The 24,830-nt window shown below is 36.6% G+C and overlaps 1 protein-coding gene across 1 annotated transcript in view; it reads right to left on the bottom strand.

The window, feature by feature from the left end:
• The window catches only part of CEP135 (centrosomal protein 135), a 69,381-nt gene that overhangs the window by 6,330 nt on the left and 38,221 nt on the right, over window positions 1–24,830 (bottom strand). Inside the window, exons 14-21 of the mRNA XM_061191397.1 lie at window positions 22,317–22,394; window positions 15,537–15,688; window positions 9,427–9,542; window positions 9,198–9,352; window positions 8,716–8,771; window positions 6,403–6,571; window positions 5,437–5,547; window positions 4,964–5,149 (exon numbers count right to left, since the gene is read on the bottom strand). Coding sequence (XP_061047380.1) covers window positions 4,964–5,149; window positions 5,437–5,547; window positions 6,403–6,571; window positions 8,716–8,771; window positions 9,198–9,352; window positions 9,427–9,542; window positions 15,537–15,688; window positions 22,317–22,394 — 1,023 coding nt within the window. The remainder of the gene's footprint in view (window positions 1–4,963; window positions 5,150–5,436; window positions 5,548–6,402; window positions 6,572–8,715; window positions 8,772–9,197; window positions 9,353–9,426; window positions 9,543–15,536; window positions 15,689–22,316; window positions 22,395–24,830) is intronic.

Genomic DNA, 24,830 nt, shown 5'->3' with positions numbered 1-24,830 from the left:
CTTTGTTGCTACACACAGGCTTTCTCTAGTTGTGGTGAGCAGGGTCTACTCTTTGTTGCGGTGCGCGGGCTTCTCATTGCAGTGGCTTCTCTTGTTGTGGAGCACAGGCTCTAGGCGTGCGGGCTGCAGTAGTTGCGGCGCACAGGCTTCAGTAGTTGTGGCATGCAGGCTTCAGTAGTTGTGGCTCATGGCTCTAGCGCTCAGGCTCAGCAGTTGTGGTGCACGGGCTTCATTGCTCCGTGGCATGTGGGATCTTCCTGGACCAGGGCTCGAACCCATGTCCCCTGCACTGGCAGGCAGATTCTTAGCCACTGCGCTACCAGGTAAGTCCCGAGTAATGCACATTTAAAATTTTTCACAATTTAAAATGTGAGTGATAAATACAAACAGATACAAACTCTACTTCTAGAATTTAGGAAGAATTCCACATTTGAAAATTAAATTATTAAACAAGCTTTACTAAAATGAATCAACATTAAAAATCTAATACACTGCTTTGAAGATTTAATGAATTTCAACAATTGTAGAAAAGTACTTGGATTTTCCAAATATTAATGAATTAATTAATCAAAATTCCCCCAAAGAAATATAAATATGTAAGTCAATTTTATATACCACATAAGAACATGAACAATGACAAAGAACAAAAGAACTAAAGAATAGTTTCTCCTGAGAACTATTTTGAAGGTTGAAAAACATTCCTTTAGTTATTATACTCTCAACAGAAAAACTTACAGAAATAGTATATTCGTTTCCTAGGACTGCTGTAACAAATTACTGCAAATTGCTGGGTGGCTTAAAACAACAGAAATTTATTCCCTCACAATTCTGGAGGCTACAAGTCTGAAATTTAGATGCTGGCAGAGTTGGCTTCTTCTGGAGGTTCTGAGGGAGAATCTGTTCCATGCCTCTCTCCAAACTTCTGGTGATTGCTGGCAATCCTTGGTGTTCCTTGCCTTGTAGACACATAACTCCAATCTCTGCCTTCATCTTCACTTGACATTCTCCTTGTGTCTTCTGTGTCCAGATTTCTCTTATCTCATAAGGATACCAAACATTGGGTTATGGCCTGCCCTAGTCCAGTATGACCTCATCTTAAATTGATTATACCTGCAAAGGTCACATTCACAGGTTCTGGTGGTTAGCATTTCAATATATTTTGGGGGGGGCCATAATTCTATCAACTCTCTGACTCCCCCAAATTCATGTCCTTCCCATGTGCAAAATATATTCATTCTATCCCAACATTCTAGCATCAACTCTAAGTCCAAAATCTTATCTAAATCAGAATAGGTAAGACTCTGGGTATGGTCCTTCCTGGGGCAAAATTCCTCTCCTTCCACGGACCTGTGATACTAGAAAACAAGTTACCTCCCTCTGAAATAAAATGGTGGAACAGGCATAAAATGGTCCTATTCTGAAAGGGAGAAAATAGAAGGAATAAAGGAGTTACTAGTCCAAAGTAAGCTTGCAGCCAAGTAGGGCAAATTGCATTAGATTTCAAGGCCTAAAAATAATTATCTGTGTCTTGATACTCTGTCCTCTGGACCTGCTAGGGCAGCCCCACCTTCTCAGCCCTCAGCTATAGCCCCATCTCTTGGCTCACAGTGGTAGTGGCGCTGCCTTCTGGAATCAAGGAAGAAATAGCCCAGTCCCCTGGGCCCATGGTAGCGTAGCAGGTCCACCAGCTTTTGAGCTGCCCTTGGCAGCCCTGCTGATCTCTGAGCCACCTTCATTCTTCCCTTTTCTTGAAGGAGAACATATGTTCATAACTCTAGTGGCCTGTTTTCTGCTAGTAGGATCCAAGAAGTTTAGCCTTCTTTCCTTTTATCCTGTTTCTGTCCCTTTCAGCCCAAGCTGGCAGTGTTTCTGCTGAGGTGATTGGTTGGATCTATGAGTCACTCACCTACTCTCTTTGCCTAGCCACACTCTCGGCCCTGCCTCCGGAACACGCTATCTGGATAGGCTAAGACTTTTCCAAACCATCAAGTCCCGGCTCTTTTTTTGCTTAGCAATTTCTTTTTCAATTTACCTCTTTCCTTCACATCTTACTATAAGCAGCCAGGAGAAACCAGGATGCACCTTTCATACTCTGCTTGGAAATTTCCTCAGCTAAACACCCAAGTTCATAACTTATAAGTTCTACTTTCCTAAGAGTACACCATAATTCAGCCAAGTCCTCTGCCATTTTATAATAAGAATTACCTTTCCTCCAGTGTCCAATAACATGTTCCTCAATTCCATCTGAGACCTCACTAGAAGAAACATTCTTATTTCTGGACAAATTCCATTCGTGACGATTTATGTATTTTGTAAATAATAGAGGTTTTCTCTACAGCTTTCCTCTTTTTTTCTGAGTTCTCACCAGAATTGCCTTTAATGTCCATCTTTCTACCAACAAACTTTTCAAGGTAATCTAGACTTTTCTATCAGGCACCTCAAAACTCTTCCAGCTTGTACCCATTACAAAACTCTTCCTGCCTGTACCCATTACTCTTCCAGCCTGTATCCAATTCCAAAGACCCTTTTTAGGTTTGTTACAAAAGCATCCCACTTCCTGGTACCAAAATCTGTACTAGTTTCTTAACGCTGCCATAACAAATTACCATAAACTAGATAGCTTAAAACAACAGAAATGTATTCCCTCTCAGTTCTGGAGGCCACAAGTCTGAAATCCAGATGTCAGCAGGATCAGTTCCTTCTGGAGGTTCTGAGGGAGAATCTGTTCCACACCGCTCTCCCAGCTCAAGTGATTGCTGGCAATCCTTGGGGTTCCTTGCCTTGGTAGACACATCATTTCAATCTCTGCCTCTATCCTCATATGGCATTCTCCCCTGTGTCTTCTGTGTCTGAATCTCCCTTATTTTACAAGGACACCAGTTATCAGATTAGGGTCCATCCTACCCAGTATCACCTCATTTTAACCTTTTTAAAAAATATTTATTTATTTATTTTTGGCTGCGTTGGGTCTTTGTTGCTGTGCTCGGGCTTTTCTCCAGTTGCGGTGAGCGGGGGCTACTCTTCGCTATGGTGCGCAGGCTTCTCATTGTGGTGGCTTCTCCTGTTGCAGAGCACGGGCTCTAGGCACACGGGCTTCAGCAGTTGAGTGCAGGCTCAGTAGTTGTGCGCACGGGCTTAGCTGCTCCGCGGCATGTGGGATCTTCCCACACCAGGGCTCGAACCCGTGTCCCCTGCACTGGCAGGCGGATTCTCAACCACTGCGCCACCACGGAAGCCCACCTCATTTTAACTTGATTAAATCTGCAAAGATGCTATTTCCAAATAAGGTCACATTCACAGGTACTGGGAGCTAGGAGCTAAATATATTTTGGGGGGGAGGGGTGCATAATTCTACGCACTACAGATAATCAATACTTTCTTCTAAAAAATAAAGACCGACTACAATACTATACCAACAAAACAAAACAAAAGTAGAACTAATAGCCAACTGTTCCTTATCAATCTAACTTATTTAGGGTCCCTATATTTTAACTAAACTCAAAATTTTATTAAGAGACTTTTATTAGACTGTCTTTATGACAAAAGTTTATTTAAATCCACATGCAAAAGAATAAAGTTGGAACCTTACCTTATATCATGTATAAAAATTAACTGAAAATGGATCAAAGACCTCAACATAAGAGCTAAAACTATAAAACGCATAGAAAAAACAGGGGAAAAACTTCAGTATGTTGGATTTAGCAACGATTTCTTAGAAATGACATCAAAAATACAGGCAAGAAGAAAAAAATAGATAAATTGGACTTCATCAAAATTTAAAACTCTTGTGCATCAAAGGATAAAACTGAGTGACAAGGTAAGCCATGAGATGGGAGAAAATATTCACAAATCACATATCTAATAAGGGCTTGAAATCCAGAATATACAAACAATTCCTACAACTCAACAACAACAGAAAACAACCTGATTAAAAACTAGGCAAAGGATTTGAATAGATATTTCTCCAAAGGAAATATACAAATGGCCAATAAACACACAAAATATGCTCAACATCACTAATCATTAAGAAAATACAAGTCAAAACCAAAATGAAATACCACTTCACTCCCACTGGGGTGGCCATTATTAAAACAAAAAAACAAAACAAAAAACCCCAGAAAATAACAAGTGTTGGTGAAGATGTGGAGAAACTGGAACCCTAACATTGCAGGTGGGAATGTAAAATGGTGCAGCCCCTGTGAAAAACTGTATGGTGGTTGTTCAAAAAATTAAACATAAAATTACAATATGATCCAGTAATTCCATGTCTGGGTATATCCTAAAGAACTGAAAATAAAGACTCGAATAGATACTGTACATCCATTTTCATAGCAGCATTATTTTCAACAGCCAAAGATGGAAACAAACCAAATGTTCATTGACAGATGAATGTTTAGAATGTGGTATATGCATACAATGGGATATTATTCAACCTTAAAAAGGAATGAAATTCTGACACATGCTACAACATGGGTGAACCTTGAGATTTAAGCGAACCTTAGGCCTAAGTAAAATAATTCAGTCACAAAAAGACAAATATTGTATGACTCCACTTATAAGAGGGACATGGAGTAGTCAAATTCATAGAGAGAGAAAGTAGAATGGTGGTTGTCAGTGGCTGGGGGAGGGGAGAATGGGGAGCTAGTTAGTATTTAATGGGTACAGAGTTTTAACTGGGGAAGATGAAAAAGTTCTGGAGAAGGATGGTGGTGATAGTTGCACAACAATATGCATGTACTAATTGCCACTGTATACTTAAATGGTTAAAATGGTAAATTTGATATTATGTATATTTTACTTACAATTTAAAAGTAATGGGGCTCTCCTAAGCAAATTATCAGAATTAATGACAGATTACCATTGAACTTGATTTTTACCAATGCTTAAACCTCACTTCAATAAAGTGCCTTTGAATGTTTTCTGTTTTACTAAATTGTCTGTGCAAGACAAATGAATATATTACCTCCTGAATTTCTTTTTCTAGTAGCTCCACTCTTTCTCGAAGGTGTCTCCTCTCTGTGTCAATAGAAAGAAGTTCCAGTCGAACTGAGCTGCTTTCTCCCTCAGCTTGATGGGCTTTGACCTCCCAGTCTTCAGCACGGTCATGAAGCATCTGAAATCTATCTAACAAATCTTGATTTTCTCTTTCCTGGTTTAACCACAATTAAATTGTTTCTAAATTAGTCATCATTACTCACTGGAATACCCATGTCATAAACATATACACACATTGGGATTTTTGTTTTAATTTAGGAAGCATAAGCTATCTGTGCAGACACTATACTAAGTAAGATCTGTAAGAAAATATACAAAGACAGTAGGCAAGATCTCCACTTTCATATGTTAATATCTAATAGAGGAGACAGAATAAAGAAACATGAAAAAGTTAAAAAAAAAAAATCAGTCTTAAATCCAACCTAAACAGTGTTTTTTCACCTTAGCAGCCATTAAGCTCTCCCATCGTGACACTTCAGTTATGTAATTATGAACTCTACTCTTCATTTCTTCTTTTTCTTGCACTGCTGCTTCTAATTCCAATGAAATTTGCTATAAAGCAGAAAATTGAAGACAAATCTAAAATGAATGTAGCACCTAATGAGTTCTATTTATGTTCAAATAGCTCTTTCTGAATTTGGGGAATAAGTGAGAGTAGGAAAAAAGGAAAACTGTTCCTGACTGTTATTTTCACATGTTTTTCTTGACTGATCTTGACTTTTTAACCAAATATTACCATATATCTCCCACAATATATGTGACCACATATCTGGTATTTAAACTAAGGGCTAGCTATGCTCAGGGGCTGACATTTTAAAAAATTTATATATCAGCAATATGCTCTATAATGAATAATTTTTTAAAATAAAATATTTAAAATAAGAAAATCATTGGTTTTCTTGGTATAATCCTTTAATAAACCAGCACAAACAAAACCAATACCTTTTAGTATTTGCCATTCTAAAATATTCATTAATTAATTTACAGGCATATCTCTAAGCCACTGGAAGTAAGTACGAATAATTAAAATCTATCATGGGTCTTTAAAACACAGCAACTTTGCCCTGGGAGTGATGCTGAGGTCCTCACCCAGTAGGGTAACACCGATTTCTGCCATAGAGAACACCATGCTCCCAGCTTCAGGATTCCTTGCAACAAAGACCACAATGGTGAGGGGACTACAGTTGTACTCATTAGACACCCTGTAATACACCGCAGCATTCTAAACCACATTTTAAAATACCCTTATAAACACTATTCTCCTTAAAGAATTATTTCTTTTGGTGTTGATATTTATATAATTAAAATTTAGAAAGCATATTTAGAGCTTTAAAATTTAGCAAACAATGAATATATTGTATAACTGTATACTATAAAACTATCAAAGTTTATGCATTGTGTTCATACCTGGTTTTCTCTTGCCACTGTAGCCAGATCATCCTGTAATCTTCTGTTTTCCTTAAAAGACACTTCTTTAGATCTTCCTACTTCATCAAGTTCCTTGTGAGCTGCATCAAGCTGGCGCTGGAGGCTGCTTATCTCACGGTCCCGATTAATCAATGTTTCCTTTAGGTGGCTGTTACATGGGTGGTGTAGCAATAATAAAAAAAGCTTTTTCGAAAATTTAGTTCATTTAAAAGAAAACTGTTGTACTCTGATTTAAGTATACTAGGATTGCAAGAAATTACAACTACTCAACCTATGGACTGGGAGAAAATATTTGTAAATGATGCAACCAACAAGGGTGTATACCAACAGCTCATACAACTCAATAACAAAAAAAACAAACAACCTAAGCAAAAACTGGGCAGAAGACCTAAATGGACATTTCTCCAAAGAAGAAATGCAGATGGCCAATAGGCACATGAAAAGATGCTCAACATTGCTAATTATTAGAGAAATGAAAATCAAAACTACAATAAGGTACCACCTCACACCAGTCAAAATGGCCATCATTAAAAAGTCTACAAATAATAAATGTTGGAAAGGGTGTGGAGAAAAGGGAAACCTCCTACACTGTTGGTGGGAATGTAAATTGATACAGCCACTATGGAGAACAGTATGGAGGTTCCTTAAAAAACTAAAAAGAGAGTTACCATATGATCCAGCAATCCCACTCCTGGGCCTATACCCAGACAAAACTGTAATTTGAAAAGATATACACACCCCTATGTTCATAGCAGCATTATTTACAATAGCCAAGACATGGAAGCAACCTAAATGTCCATTGACAGTGAAATCTATAAAGAAGATGTGGTACATATATACAGTGGAATACTACTCAGCCATTAAAAAGAACGAAATAAAGCCATTTGCAGCAACATGGAGGGACCTAGAGATTATCATACTAAATGAATAAGTCAGAAAGAGAAAGACAAATACCATATGGTACCACTTATATGTGGAATCTAAAATATGACACAAATGAACATATCGAAGAAACAGAAACAGACTCACAGACATAGATTGTGGTTGGCTGGAGGAGGGAAGGATCGGGAGTTTGGGATTAGCAGATGCAAACTAGTATTATAGAATGGATAAACAACAAGTTCTACTATATAACACAGGGAACTAAATTCAATATCCTATAATAAACCATAATGGGAGACTTCCCTGGTGGTGCAGTGGTTAAGAATCCGCCTGCCAATGCAGGGGACACAGGTTTGATCCCTGGTCCGGGAAGATCCCACATGCCTCGGAACAACTACGCTCGTGCCCCACAACTAATGAGCCTGCGCTCTAGAGCCCGTGAGCCACAACTACTGAAGCCCGCGTGCCCTAGAGCCCACACACTGCAACTACTGAAGCCCGCACACCTAGAGCCTGTGCTCCGCAACAAAAGAAGCCACCGCAATGAGAAGCCTGCGCACCGCAACGAAGAGTAGCCTCTGCTCACTGCAACTAGAGAAAGCCCGCGTGCAGCAACAAAGACCCAATGCAGCCAAAAAAACAAAAAAAAAACATAATGGAAAAGAATATGATAAAGAATATATATATATAACTGAATCACTTTGCTGTATAGCAGAAATTAACACATTATAAATCAACCATACTGCAATAAAATTTTAAAAAAGAAATTACAACTACTGCATTAAGATACTGATTAATTAGGTGAAGCAGATATTTTAGATCTCTACCAATCATTATGTGCAAATAAAGTCATAAAATAAATTTATTATTCCAAAAGTCAAGTAAAAACAGAAGGCTTTCAAGTGTTAGGAGCAGAAAATAAACGATTCAATTGGCAAACACTTATTTAATGTTTAAGTCCCCACTATTATATAGTATGTAAGGGTGTATAAAATAAATACAATTAGTGACTTTTGTCTTGAAGTAGAGAGACCAGACATAAAATGTAAAGTCTTGTAACAATGTTCAAAAAGGTTTAGATGTGGAATAAATTCAACACTGGCTACTAGGGTAATCTAAGTTTTAATGATTAGGGCCTGCACAAGGTAATTACAGTAGAAATAAGGAGCAAGTAGGTATGTAAAAGAATAATTAATATGACATAATTGTTTAGATGTGGATGACAGAGGAGGGGAGAAAGTTAAAGAGGATAACATTTCCATGCAAGAGAGTGAGAAAATAACTGCTACTGGTAAAAACAGGAAAATTGAAAAAGAAATTTTCCTATTGCCAGATTGCTATTCAAATAGATAAAGTTACATTCACTGAAAATTTCTAAAAAAACTGGATGCCGTTCCATTGATTACTTACTTCATAGAAGATTCATACTCTGAGACTGTTATCTTCATCTGAGTAATAGCTTTTTCCTATAGAAATTATAAAAATATGTAAGATTCTAAACCATTCAAATAGAAATGTCTTCATTTGAATTGATACAATGTCTCATTTATATAGTTTAAATCCAATTATATAAATTATGTTATAAAAGAAACCTCCAAGTAAACATATTTCCATGTACCAATTACATTTCACATATTGGCATATTTCTACCCACTCTAAGAATTTGAATTGTTCCTTGAGTTTGCTATAATCATATATGATAAAACTGTATTCTAGAAATAGAACTTTTAAAGATTCAAATTATTGGTATAAAATGAAATTTAAACACATTAGAAGATACGGCCTTCGGTCTTAGGAACTTGTACACAGGCAATAAGAACTGCATATCTAAAACAGAATAAAATAAGCTTTTCTGTTCAGATGCTGGATAACATTACTTAACAGTCACATACTTTATTAGCTAGGTTTTCATGCAAGTTTGCAATCTTTTCTGTCTTCTCATCTACAGTCTCCTGAAGAATGTCTTTTTCTTTATCAATAACACCAATGGTCTTTTTCATTACATGAGCCTCTTCATTCTGTGAAGTCATTTTTAAGTGTAGTTTACCTATAAATGAAAAAGAAATGTTTGTTAGACAAAGTAAATTAGGATTAGCAAAAACAAAATTTAAGAATACTTACCTATTTTTTCCTCCAGGATTTTAACTTGTGCTTGTGCTGATTCAAGTTCACTTCTTTTCATGGCAAGTTGGTGCTGAGAGTCCTCAAGTGACCGCTGTAGCTGCTCATTTACTAGCCTAAAGAGTCAGTGGACAAAAACAAATGGTATTCTTTATCTCTGGTAGAAATAATTTTTTTTTAATGAAAGATCTTAAAAAATATTTTTCTTATTTTTAACGTTTCTTTTATTCCTTATTTTAAAGCTCTTCCAGTATAATCAATGGCATTATACTATATATATTATTCCTTTCTTCAAAACTGTTTCATCTTCCTCAAAATAATATGGTGTAAAAATCAAATTAATTGTATAAATTTTTCTAGAGGCTTCCTAGTAGTTTTAAAGCTTTTCTCAGTTTCCTAATATCAACCCTCTTTCTCTTAAAATCTATTTCCAATAGTCAAGGCAAAGGAAAAGTCTTGTTTTTACAGAATGGCCTAGCACTTCAAGATCCTGACCATCCTGACCAGCAAGCTTTTAATTCTGCTTCATATTCTGACTTTTTTTGATAGGTAGTCAACTGGAGGTCACAGTAAACAGGGAAATAGGTATTTACTGTAGTGCAATGAGGATTGAAGACTAAAGACTGGTTTCAGGGAGCAAAAAAAAAGGACATACAGCAAAAATAAAGACAATTTCAGACGAATCCTTTACTGATCAGTAAGATTAATTTTTTTTCAGAAGTAACAAGAATTTGCTCTCATGTCATCTAGGGTCTTTGGAAGCTTTTAGTCCTGGCCTAGGAATTCTTAGCCTGGCCTTGCTGGAAAAACATGGCTCTCACGTTAGGCTATTTACTGGGGACTTCCACAGGTTCCTTTTAGGGTTTGTTTGAAGATGAGATAGTAGAAGATACTAAAGGTGGCTTAGCTTAGAATTGCCTAATAGGGAGGAGGTTGGATTCTGAAACCACTAGTAAGATGGGACATCTCCCACAGAAATGAAGAAGTTTTACATGCAACACTGAGATATTCTGAAACACAAAAGACATGACCCTGACTGCTCTAATAGCAAGTGAATGATGACCCAGAGGTAGGGAGGGAAGTCAAGGTGAGGCTGACTTCTTTAGAATTGCACAACCAAATAAAACCAAGTCAGAAAGACTCTCGGTTCAAGCAATTTTACTTCATAAAATCATCTGTGAGGTCCAGGTGACTCACTGTATTCAAGCTGCTTGTAAAAGCTACAGCTATTACTCTGAGGGATATAACTACACAGAGTGGAGAAAAAAGAAAGCTAATATTCACTGTACTGATAATTTACAGACATTTGCTCATTTATTCCTAGGACAGTTCCATAATTAGAACCATTATCTCGATATTATAGAAACAAATAACTAATAACTTGTTCAAGATGGCAAAGCTACTAAGGCAAAGAAAACATATAAATCCAGTTTAGTCTACCCTGATATCCATGTTTTTCTACTACATCACATTGACTACTACGAAGAGCACAGGACATCTTCTATGTGGAAGGGTAAATGTCTGCCAGTAAGCTATAAAGAATCCTTTCAAAAATGGAATGGCTCCCAGAGTTCCTAATGAAGGACACCCAGTAGTTGGCAGTGCTTGAAACCCTAGGTAGAAATGTAAAGATTTTTTTACATCTAAGTTCATTAGCAGGGTTAATTCCTAATGAAAGTAGGGTTGATAAATGAAGGCAGGATAACATCTTGATTGATTATACATATAAAGGAGGCCCTTAGTGAGTCTTAAAAATAGCTTTGCCTTTTCACATTCTAGTGTAGACAGGCAAGGGAATAATAGAGATTCCACACAGACCTCGGTGGTAACTTTCTGACAGAAGGATTGCTGCTAAGATAAAGGTCTTCTTAACGAAAGAACTGAGGTATAAAGTTCATAGGAAAGAATAGTTGAGTGACTATCATATTATTTGTCATCATGGTGTTTGGAAAGGAAAATTTGAGAAACTGTTGAGCACTAAGTTGCTAGGATGAGCTAATCTTAGCTTCGAAAGTGCTATAAGCAAAAAGCAAAGGGAAGTGATGACTTCCCACCAGAGAGCGAAGCAATAAAACTTAGAATCAAAATTCTAGCTCTCTACTTACCAGCCATGTGGCTGGATAAGACCATCTCTCTGAGCCTCAAATTCCTCAGTTTTATTACAGTACATGGATGTATACATGTTTTCATCTTAGGGTGCAAAAGTAATTACTTCTCTTCATGATGGAGTATATTTTAAACAAAGACAGCATCATAAAGGGTCCTTTATTCATAAGAAGTGTTCAAGTTGTAAAATGGAGCTGAAGCTCCATCTAAGAGGCGTAGGTTTGGAATTTTAATGGCCTCTTAGAAGAAAGAGAGATTGATATGGTATCCCTGTTTTTTAAAATTTATTTATTTATTTATTTATTTATTTTTGGCTGCGTTGGGTCTTTTTTGGCTGCGTTGCTGCCCATGGGCTTTCTCTAGTTGTGGAGAGCGGGCTACTCTTCGTTGCGGTGTGCAGGTTTCTCATTGCAGTGGCTTCTCTTGTTGCGGAGCATGGGCTTTAGGCACACGGGCTTCAGTAGTTGTGGCTCGTGGGCTTTAGAGCGCAGGCTCAGTAGTTGTGGCGCACAGGCTTAGCTGCTCTGCAGCATGTGGGATCTTCCCGGACCAGGGCTCGAACCTGTGTCTCCTGCATTGGCAGGCGGATTCTTAACCACTGCGCCACCAGGGAAGCCCAGTATCGCTGTTTTTTTCTTTTTTTTGGTATCCCTGTTTTATTTCAGATGTCTCCAAGACTCTATGGTTATGACCCACCACTAACTGAGAAAGTATCATCTCTTGATAACTGAGAGAGGGGAAAAGGGATCAGGACTGGCTTTTCTTTCACGTTTCTGCAAAAGGATGATGATTTATATCTGGTGGTCCTAGGTCCCTTGGCCCTTCTAAGTCCAGTTCCATGAGCTCAGCTGTCCTTACTTAGGGCCCTGGCTCCTCTTCCTGTCTTGGTAGAAAAAAAAGTTAGGCATGCCCAGAAGATAATTCTTAGGCATCCTAAGGAATCTATGAGCCTTATCTAAAATGGTTCTCAATTTCCTTAACAAATAAATACTTCTCAAAGGAGACCAGTTATATTTGGTTTTCTGAATATACAAACACACTCTACTATAAAAGCTGATACTTATTGCCATAATAATAACTCTAACTAGAGCTTATGGGCTCTTTCCAGGAAAATCCGCTAATGCATTTATTTGATCCTGGATAAGTACATAACCCTCTAGTTTTAAAGAAGGTACACAGAGTAACTAAAGACTAAGGTGAAATGAAAACAGTCTGATGGTATTTTCAGCTGCAGGAATCTGAATGTTTAGAGCCTCATAGCTAGCAGTGGTAAGGATTAAGGCTATTGTCCTCTGCTGCTGCACCAAGAGACTAGACCAAAGATCCTCTATTTGGACAATTAGAGACTGTGCTTGATATAGAAAAGACTGTTTGGTGGCACTGAAATTTGATGAAAAATGCCTAACTCAGGAAGGGAAAGAGAAAATGGGCCCACCAGGTGGATGGAAAGGAATATATGCTTTATCTATCTGAGTATCAGCTTCTTAAATGTCTTCATGTTAAGGGAAACAGAACTTGATGTGATTAAAGGGACAGCAAGATCTCTATTAAACATATCAAAAGTTGCATGAGGTTTGGACAAGGAGACTTTATTTCCATACAGTGCTTGGTATTATGTTTGTATTGGGTTCAGCTTTGGATGTGAACTTGACAGCTTGAACTCATGGTTCTAATATTTACCGATGTATACTGATATGGAGAATGTGACTGACAAACATTCCCCAGAGACAAGTGTGATATTTGTCAGAGCAAAAAAAAGTTATGGAATCCTGCAATCCCCCCATTATTACCTATCTCTGTTTACAGACAAACAAAGGTAAAGAGAAAATTCTCCACAACCCATTCCTATAACAAGGTAAAGAGAAAATTCTCCACAACCCATTCCTATAACACAGTGACTGGATTATTCCTAGGTGAGGGAAGTAGCAGACTGGGTAAGAGAAAAGGGTATTAGTATAGCATAGAAAACGCCAAAGGAGCTGCACGGTAGGGGATCCAAGGGAGGGCACTGAAAGCTCTGTCTTATAAGACTGGAAAGGGCATCCTGTGAGGGAAGGAAAGGGGAGTTATAGCTATAGTTTGAAGGAAAAAGCAAAATGGACTAAATGCAGCTCCAATCATCTGGACATAAAACGGAAAAGGGTAGACTAGTAATTCTGATAGAAATATACCATGGTATTTGTACTTTGGAGTTGAACATAGACATGAACCAGAGGGGGAGAGGCCATTCCATTCAGGTAGCTCTCCTTCATAGGATGTATGTAGTGCCTTGCAAGGAAAAAAAAAAACCGAAATGGAAAAAGAAGCTTCTACCTTAGTTCTTCCTAAACAGTATTCCTTAATTAAACAGACAAACAGCCAGCTCTTGGTCTTATTACATAGTTTGTTTTGATTTTGTGTAACAAATGTTTCCTAAATCTGGCCACTGTTCTCCAAGTTCATTGTCACTGTTTCACTCCAGACACATTGTCTCCATTGTCTGCCATCAGTCTCTTAAGACTCCAAATTCACCTTCCCTATTTTTGTGAGAGTTCACTTCCTAAGAGGCATGGTAGGAAGTCACCCCCTTGGTTAAAAATCTGTTTGTTCTCCATGTTTATAAGATAAAATCCAGACACTCTTGGTTATCATACCAAGTTCTTTATTACCTGACTTCAACCTGTAGATACAGCCTACTTGGGCCATACTGACTTTTTTCTACCATTTTTCAGACACATCACCTTTTAGACTCTGTATATAAATATTCTGATTTTACATTTCTTTGAAAGAAGAACAATGACATAGGTAGCAAAAAACTGTAATTTCCAGCAATTCTACACTAAGGAGTACAAATAATCTGAAGTACAGGCATACCTTGGAGATATTGTGGGTTTGGTTCCAGACCACCACAGTAAAGAAAATATGGCAATAAAGTGAATCATGTGGATTTTTTGGTTTCCCAGGGCATATAAAATTATGTTTAATACTCACAAACATAAAAAACAAACTTATGGTTAACAAAGGGGAAGAGGGAAGGGGGAACGGGTAAATTAGGAGTTTGGGATTAGCAGATACAAACTACTATATATAAAATAAACAACAAGGTCTTACTGTATAGCACAGAGAACTATAATCAATATCTTGTTATAAATCATAACGGAAAGAATATGAAAAAGTATATATGTGTGTATATATATAAATATATATACATATATGCACATATGTATAAGTGAATCACTTTGCTGTACACCAGAAACTAACACAGCATTGTAAACAACTATACTTCAATAAAAAAAATTAAATTAAAAATTCAAAGCCATTAAAAAAATAAGTAAATAAAAATAAAAGTTATGTCTGTACTATACTGTAGTCTATTAGGTGTGCAATAGCATTACGTCTGAAAAAAACGATGCACATACCTTAATTTAAAAAACCTTATTTCTAAAAAATACTAACCATCATCTGAGCCTTCAGTGAGTTGTAGTAATAGTCAAAGCTCACTGATCACAGATCATCATAACAAATATAATAATTATGAAAAAGTTTGAAATATTGCAAGAATTACCAAAATGTGACACAGAAACACGAAGTGAGCAAATGCTGTTGGAAATACGGCACCAATAAACTTGCTTGATGCAGGATTGCCAAAAACCTTCAATTTGTAAAAAACACGACATCTGCAAAGCACAATAAACTGAAGCACAATAAAACAAAGTATGCTTGTATCTGTTAGGGAGATTTTAGAAGGAGGTAGGTACAAAAATTTGCCTGCAATCACATCAAGCTATGAAAGTCTTTAAAAGTACAGATACTCAAAACTTACCCAGATTCACTCAATGAACAGGAACCTCCAGAGATCAGTCCCTAAATCCATACTTTACAAAAGCTCCCCAAGTGATTCTGCTGCAAAGCCAACTTTGAGAACTACTGCTTTTCAAAGGCCTAGTCCAAAATGCCACCATTATGAACCTTATATAGCAACAAGCTTGTTCCCGGAAGAGAAATGAAACTTTCAATAAACTTACCTAAGTGAGTTCATCTCTGTTTTCTGATGAGATGAGTCACCAGCCACATGGCTAAGTTTTTGAGCTTGGAGTTTTACTTTTTTCTCTAAAGCCTCTATTGTTTCTTTCATTTTTAACATTTTAGACTTTAATTCACACTTTTCATTTTCAAGCTATAATTAAATTTTAAAAATTAATAGGTATGTGTCTCAGTTTCTTTTCCTTAAGCACTCTTTCATAATATTTCTGGAAGAAAACTAAGGAAATAAATTAGATTTATTTAAAAATACTTTAAAAGTCATGTGTACACTTTAGGTTCTAGACGTCAGAATAGGCAAACACATTTTTCTCTCTCTCCTCTTCAATATCATTGAAATCAAAGAAAAGATACCAAAAAAGAAAGGCAAGAAAGGAAGAAAAGAATGTATCCATAACAGCAATGAAGGGAAACCACTAGCAGGCCAAAATTTTGAGAAATTTCTAAAAAGAAAAGTAGCTAGGACTGAACTGAAGAAAAATCAGAGCAGAAAATACCATAACCCAAACACAAAATGGACAAGATTTATATGAGGAACCTGTAACATTTTCCTGAAGAGCGTAAAACACAACCTGACTTAATGTGAAGACACACGATGTTTCTGAATGGGAACACAATATTGGAAACGGATTAAAATTTCCTGAAATAATTGTAAATTCAATAAAATTTCAGTAAGAATCTTGATACAACCTTTTTAAAATTAGATGGGTGACTCAGATTTCATTCTAAAATTTATTTAGGAAAAAAGAAAGTTAAGAAAAAACAGTAAGAATGGGGGGCGGGAGGAAGACTGCAGCTAGACTTGCTTTATGAGATATCAAAATAAATGAAAAAGCTACTATAATTAAGACAGTATGGATTTCACATATGGACAAGCAGATACATCACAGATGTAAGTTTAGAAAAGGCAGCATTTTAAGAAAGTGGGAAAAGAATAAACTCTTTAAAAATAGAGCTGGGATAGCCACTCATTGGAGACAAAAAATTAGCTAGATTCTATTTTATTTTACGTACAAAAATAAATTCTAGATGCAATAATGATCTATATACAAAATTCAAAACCAAGAAACATTAGTGATAAATTTAAGTCTTCCAGTTGAAACTGTAGACTGACCACACACATTTTTAACATCCCTTCTTCTGGAAACAGTGCTAAAATGACAGTAAAGAAATAAGAAGGTTATATACTCATAAGACAGAGAGAACAAGAGAGAAAACAAGGGTGAACACGTGACTTCAAAAACTTGTGGAAGACAAAGAGCAGAGAGTGGTTCAGAGTGGAAGAAAGATATATACAGTCTAAAGCAGGGTCTGAACCTAGGAACTAATGACTTTTGAGGCCAGATAATTCTTTGTTGTGAGGGCCGTCCTGTGCACTGTAGGACGTTTAGCAGCATCCCTTCCCTCTGCTTACCAGATACAAGAAGTACTTTTTCCCCTAATTGTGACAGACAAAAATTCTCCAGATATTGCCAAATATCTCTTAGGAGGCAGAACTGACCCCAGTAGAGAATCACTGACGTAAAATGGCCACAGTAGGGAATACCAATGAGTGCAGCCAGTTGACTTACCCTGAAGAAGCTCAACACATGGAGGCATGAAGCTGTGGGGTGGGGTCACAAGGAGAACTGAACAAGGAGATTGGCTGAAAGTCTATATACTGGGACACTCATACCCCAGTTATCTCTTTCTAGAAAGTTCTCTTGGAAATCAAATATATTAAAAAAATCAATAGAAGGGCTAAAAGACAAAGTTGAGGCAATCTTCCAGAAAGTAGAACAAAAAGTCAAAGAGAAAATAAAAGAGAAAAGATAAGAACATTAGATCTCTTTAGGAAGTCTAAAACCAACAAATAAAGCTCCAGAGAGAGAAAACAGAAGAGTAGAGTAAATTACCAAAGAAACTGAAAACATAAGATAAAGAGAAAACCCCAAATCCTTTCAGAAATAAAAACATGTCATGTACAGAGGACTCAGAAAAGAATAGCATCAGACATCTCAAAGAAAGTTGAAAGACCAATGGAGAACAGTATTCAAAATTTTTAGTGAAAATAATTTTCCAATGTAGACTGCCATATGCCTAAGCCAAATCATAAATTATGAAAGTTGAATAAAGACATTTTCAGACAAGTAGAGTACCAAAAAAATTTCCTCCCATGTATTCTTTTTCAGGAAACTGCTGAAGAAGATGCTATACCATAATGAAGGAACAAACCAAGAAAAGAAGAAAACATGAGGTTCAACACAGGAGAGGGGGACAGGGAAAGTCTTATGAGGACAGCTATGGAGAGACATAGTCCATAATGAAGCAAGATAGAAAGCTCAAGAAGGGAGGTATTCGGGGGAAAAAGACCAGAACTGGTAAGTTTGAAAACTCAAAAAATATTGAAAGGCATGTGGCAGAGATGGAGTTCTTGATAAAAATTAGCAATGAAAAACAGAAAAGTAACAAAAAACAAAATGAAACAAAACAAAACAAAAGCAATTATTAACTCCAGGAAAATGGTCTACAAGAAAAAAGGTAAGAGTAGTACTGTCCCACTTGGCTGAGCTGTAAACCACGAGAAGTCTTGGTAATATAAACAATAACTACTTAAGTGAGCAAAATATGTAATTAAACTATGTAATGGGGGAAGAAAAGGGGAGTGCTAATCCATCATCTACCATCACGGAGACTCACTAAATAACCTTAAATCAATAAAGACTAAATAGCACAAGCACATTATTTAGAAACAGGGAGGTAAACACCAGGAAAGAGAGCTGTGGATGGTAATTTGTGGGATATGGAGGTGGGAAAGGAAAAATTTTTTTGCACTAAAAATCTTCCAGAATTCTTGTTCAAACAAGAGTACATGTGTGGTATAAAGATTAAAAACAGGAACATTTGTGTACCCATCACCTGGCTTAAAAAATATTACCTGAACCTTTGAAACTACTGTGATCAGTCTCCAATGACATCCCCTAACACCTGCCCACAGTATCCACTATCCTGAGTCTTCTGTTTCTCATTTCTTGCTTTTCCTTAGCACATCACATTTGTATGAATCTCCAAACAATTTACAGTTTAGGTTAGCATGTTTTTGAACATTACATAAGCAGAATCATACTGCATGTTTTCTTCAACATCATATTTGCAAGATTCATGCATGTTGATGTTTGTAGCTATTATTCATTCATTTTTGTTGCTCTGTAACACGCCATTGTATGACTTACCACTGTTCATTTTCCTCACAACTGACATCCAGATTGTTTTCTTTTTTCTGTCAGAGAGTAAACATTTTAGGTTTTGTGAGCCATATGGTCCTTTGCCACTACTCTACTGTAACAAAGAAACAGCCATAAGCAATGTATTAACAAATAAGCATGGCTGTGTTCCAATAAAAACTTTATTACAAAAACAGACTGGAGACCAGATTTGGTCTAGGGGCCATAGTTTATTGACTTTGATCCAGCGTTCATATCTAGAAATGGATTTGCTGGCTAATAGAGTATGCCTTTGCTAACCTAGAACAATGCCAAATTATTCTCCAAAGAGGTACCACCAGTTTGCACTCCCAGAAGCTTCACAAACTCACTAATAATACTAGCTATAACTTGTTAATTTCTGATGACCTGATGGATGTGAAATGATTTTGCTGTGGTTGTAATTGGTATTTCCCCTATTATTGAGGTAGAACATCTTTTATATTTATTAATAATTTATAATTTCTTCTGCCATGAAGTGTCAATTCACATCTTCTGTTGAGTTTTTTTTAGGTTAAATGTATGGTAAATTGTTCTCTGCATTAGCGGCTTGTCTTTTCAATTTATGGCTATTTGATAAACAAAGATGTTCTTGTCAATGTGGTCCTATTTATCTATGTTTTCTTTAAAGGAATAACCTTATTTGTGTCTTGTTTAGGAGCAAACACTGGCACCAGACACCTGCTAGCTGTGTGATCTTGGGCAAGCTTCCCCTCTGTTTCCTTATCTGTGAAATAAGGATAATATTAGCATTTACTTCTTATGGTTGTTGTGAGAATTAAAATTATGTACATGAATATATATAAAATGTTGAGAAAGGTACCTGACACACAGTAAATGCTATATAAATGATTGCTATTATTATTATTTTGCCAAGGTAAAAAAGATTTTTCTCTTGTATTTTCTTCTAAAATTTGTAGCTATTTCTTGAACATTCAAGGCTGCAAGTAACCTTGAACTGATTTTTGGGTCTGGTATATTTTAGGTAGGATCCAATTCCTCTTTTACTTTATTTTTTATTTAAAAAAAACCTATCTATCTATCCATCCATCCATCCATCCATCCATCTAGACTGCGCCGGGTCTTAGTTGCGGCACGTGAGATCTTCGTTGCGACATGTGGGATCTTTTAGTTGCGGCATGCGGAATCTTAGTTACGGCATGCATGTGTGATCTAGTTCCCTGACCAGGGATCGAACCTGGGCCCTCTTCATTGGGAGTGCAGAGTCTTACCCACTGGACCACTAGGGAAGTCCCCAATTCCTTTTTTATATACATATATATGAACAGTCAATTGTCCCAGAAACAATAAATTACTGAATAATCCTCTCTTACCCCATTCATCTGAGTCCTCTACATATCAAATTTCCATAATTTGTGGGTTTGCTCTCTACTGGGTTTTATCACTCTCTTAAACCCTGAGCACTACCACCCTATCTTAATTAATGACTCTAAAGCCTTCATATCTAGTAAGACAAGTTCCACACTACGTTCTTCTTTAAAATTTCTTTGTGATTCTTGGCTCTTTGCTTCCATGTAAATTTTAAAATCTATTGTCAGTGTTCACTCTCACACACATCCACCCACCCACCCATCTTCTTGGGATTTCAGCTGAAACTACATCAACTCTACAGATGAATTTGGGGAGAATGTACATTTTTTATAAACATAATATCTGTCACCTTTTTAATAAATTGGATACATCTCTCCACTTATTTAGGTCTTCCTTAATGTCCTTCAGTAAGGATGCAAAATGTTTTCTATTAAGATCATGCAAAATTATACAAAGGTATCTTGTATTATTTATTGTTATAAAAATGGTATGGATTTTCTTTTTAACTATCTTGCTTGGGATTTGTCATGCTACTGGAATTCAGTGTACATCCTGAATCAGAGGATTCTTGTGTTTTCTATCATACCTAGAGAAGTATCAGTTATTATGTCTTCAAATACAGCCTCTCCCGTATTTTATTATATTCTCCTAGAATTTTGACTAAATAAATGTAGGACCTTCTCACTTTATTCTCTAAGGCTTTAACTTATTTTATATTTTCTATCTCCTAGTCTCTTGCCAATGACTTCTAGTACTTCAGATATATTTTCCAGTTCATTAATTCTTGCTTTCAGATTCTGGGCAGGCTAGAGTGACAGGGACCCTTCTACCTGAAATAACTAAAAATTTGGGCAAAGTATATGGAAAAATGGTTTTCAAGACACTGGGCATTAGGCAATGATGGATAGTGACCCCTGAGAGATGAAACAAGTGAGATGAGCCCTGTAATTGTTCCAGTTTATTGCCTGAAGAATTTCCAGGCTGTGGCACAGGGAAAGAAACCAGCTGGACCTGGTGATTCCCCTAAGTTCAGAATACAGGACTGAGAGTCAAGGGAGGCCAAAGCAGTTAGAATTCGCAGGGCGGATATTGCAGGAGAACTGCACAGAGTAAGAGCACCAGAGATCTATAAAGGGTGCCCCTTGAATCTTCAGCTGAGTAGAGCTCAGCTCACAGAGAGCTACCCAAGGCCAGGGAAAGAACCATCAAAGAATTAGAGGGAACAGTACTGAGGGCTCATGCAGGGCCAGGAATAGCTTCTTTTCCCATCAGTCATTTGAAAACCTCATAATTCATGAGGCAACAGGTAGTGAGCATACTCAAAAAGATTTGGTTTCAGTAGTAAAACAAAATTAGTCCGAAACTAAATGCCATTCTAGTCCCACCTAATTAAGCTTAAAAGCAAAACCAAAAAGTAACAAGCTACTTCCATCTGACTTAAGTGTATCCCAGAACAAACTTCAAGAGTGTTTCTAGGAATACAAGCTCTCCAGCAACCAAGAAAATAAAATTCACAATGTCTGACATCCAATCTAAAGTTACCAGGCATGCAAAGAAACAGGAAAATACAACCTATGAGGAAGAGGAAAAAAAATCAACTGGCCCAAAGCTGATAGAAACAGATGATAGAATTAGTAGACAAATAAAGACAGTGAAGACAGGGAAAAGGAAACTAGTCAAAACAAAACACAGAAAGATAAAAAGACTATCAGAACACATACCAATTTGTTAAAAGCCCTATCTCTAGTGAGAGCAATAAGGAATGAAAATGATTTTCACTTTTTACTCTAAGTCTGTATTACATGATATTTTAAACAAGAGCAAAACAACAATAATCATAGCTAACACTTACTGAGTGCTTACGATATGCCAGTAACTATACTAAGTTCTTGATATGTATTAACTCATTTAATTTTCACACAAACTCTAAGAAGTATTAGCACCATTTCTATCTTACAAATAAAGAAATTAAGGGATGAAAAGTTTAAGAAACTTGCCTACAGGTAATAGGTGACAAAGATGGATTTGAATCCAAGTAGTCAACCTTCAGAGTACATACTCCTAGTCACTGTTATACAGTTTCTCTAACATATTATTTTGTAATTTTAAAAACATACAGCACATTAAAACTATAATTAAAATAGTCATTCATACAACAAAATATACCCCAAATTCAGTTTGATAAATTACCTGGTGGTTAACACATGTCAAATGTTCAACAGTTTTCTCTAATTCTGATTTTTCAAAAACACTCATTTCATGGAGATGCTGTAAGAGAATTTTATAGAAGATGTTCATTCACATCAGATAATAAAACAAAATTACCAGAGTAAGCAATGCAAGTCTACAGTACTATTTTATCTGTCTTTTTATAACAGAAATGTTTTAGAAAGAAAATCATTAGAAATTTTACAAAAACAATGCTTTTGGTTGAAAACAAAAACACAAGAGGTTCTCATCTTTTATGCTTTACCTCCATGTATGACTATAACAGAAGACACAGACTGGTATGGGTTCATTTATAAAGATTTATACAGATCAAGCCATTAGTACAACTATACAGGGAAAAACCCAGCAGGTTAAGTAAGCTCAGGAGAATGCCCTCATGAGAGGAGATGTAAGAGGAACAGAGTATAAAGGAAGAACAGATGGGATCAGAAAGACACAGGAAGCAGAATACTACAGGGCCATGCAAGAGATCAGTTTCAACAATGAGCTGGTCAACAGTGTAAACACGAGTGTTGTTATTTTTGGTTATATTACCTTATCCAACTTTTGCTGATGCTAAGTCTAGGACAAGTGATATGTTGGTGTTCTGTGAGAATTTTTCGTGCAAATTCTTACTTCCATCCATGTTATTCATTAAAAATAAGTAAAGACATCTGATGTTTGGATTATATATTTCACTGAAAAGGTAACTGTGCTGTATGCATTTTTTTGTTTATTAAATCATTCAACCGGTATTGAGTACATACTATATACCCAGCACCAAGTAAGGTATTAGGAATACAGTAAAATGGATAAAGTCTCTGATGTCATAGACATTATAGTCTATTAAAGACAAACCTTAAACAAGATATTAAAATAAAATCATGACTATTCTGCTAGGAAAAGGAACTTTATGGCGACATATTGAAAGGGAGTCTAGGATCTAGGGTTCATTTCCTTTGTGAGGAAATGATGTTTAACTTGGCTATAAAGGATGAACAGGAATTAGCCAGGTGAAGGGACTGGAAGGGGTGAAGGATTTTCTCCTTAGAAAGGTGGGGGCAAGAAAAAGTCCATTAAGCCTGGCGTTGAGAAACTGAGGGGTGAGGAATGGGGGAGATGAGCTTGGGGAAAAGAAGGTAGACCTTGAAGTAGGCAAGGGCCAATCATCGAAGTCCCTGAAAACAGTTAATGGATTTTAAATAGGAAGTGATGTGATCGGATTTATATCTTTGAAGGATGACTCTGACTTCAGTGTGAAATACAGATTTGAGAGGCCGCTAATACACTAGTGCAGTTGAGAGAGAATAATGGCCAGAATAGGATGGTAGCAGGGGAACAGAAACAAGTAGGCTGATTGAAGAGAAACCAATGTGAGCTGAGGAGCCAGATTCTTTGTGACTTCATTAGCAGGTGATCTTGGACAAATTATTATTACTGGTTTTTTTAATTAAGGTATAGTTGATTCACAATATTATATGTCTTAGGTGTACAACATAGTGATTCACAATTTTTAAATATTATACTTCATTTATAGTTTTTATAAAATATTGGCTATATCCCCTGTGCTGTACAATATATCCTTTTAGCTTATTTATTTTATACATAGTCGTTTGTACCTCTTAATCTCCTACCCCATTTTGCTCCTCTCCCCTTCCCTCTCCCCAGTGGTAACCACTAGTTTATTCTCTATATCTGTGAGTCTGATTCTTCTTTGTTATATTCACTAGTTTTATTTAGATTCTATATATAAGTGATAACATACAGTATTTGTCTTCCTCTGACTTACCTAAGCATAATACCCTCCAAGTCCACCCATGTTGTTGCAAATGCCAAAATTTAATTCTTTTTTATGGCTGAGTGGGTACTCCACTGTGTGTGTGTGTGTGTGTGTGTGTATGTGTATATATATATATATACCACATCTTCTTTATCCGTTCATTTGTTGATGGACACTTAAGTTGTGTCCATATCTTGGCAACTATAAATAATGCTGCTATGAACATATATCTTTTCGAATTAGTGTTTTCATTTTCTTCAGATATATACCCAGGAGTGGAATTGCTGGATCATACAGTACTTGCATTTTTAGGTTTCTGAGGAACCTGCATACTGTTTTCCACAGTGGCTGCACCAATTTACATTCCCACCAACAGTATACAAGGGTTCCCTTTTCTCCACATCCTTGCCAACATTTGCTATTTGTGGTTTTTTTGACGATAGCCATTCTGACAGGTATAAGGTGATATCTCGTTGCGGTTTTGAATTTCATTTCTCTATGATTAGCGATGTTGAGCATCTTTTCATATGTCTGTTGGTTGGGCAAATTATTTAAACTCACTGTAACTCAGAGACCGCATCTGTAAGCATTACCCGACTAAAAAGGCAATTGTGAAGATTTATTGAGATAGCTCTTGTAAAAAGCACTCAGAACGGAGCTTCCCACATGGAAAGGGCTTAATAAATGTTAACTATTATTTAAAAGGTAGCATCAAT

This window comes from Eubalaena glacialis, chromosome 5 (assembly GCF_028564815.1).
Source record: "Eubalaena glacialis isolate mEubGla1 chromosome 5, mEubGla1.1.hap2.+ XY, whole genome shotgun sequence".
Lineage (NCBI taxonomy): Eukaryota > Metazoa > Chordata > Mammalia > Artiodactyla > Balaenidae > Eubalaena > Eubalaena glacialis.
This window is presented reverse-complemented; position numbering and strand designations above follow the sequence as displayed.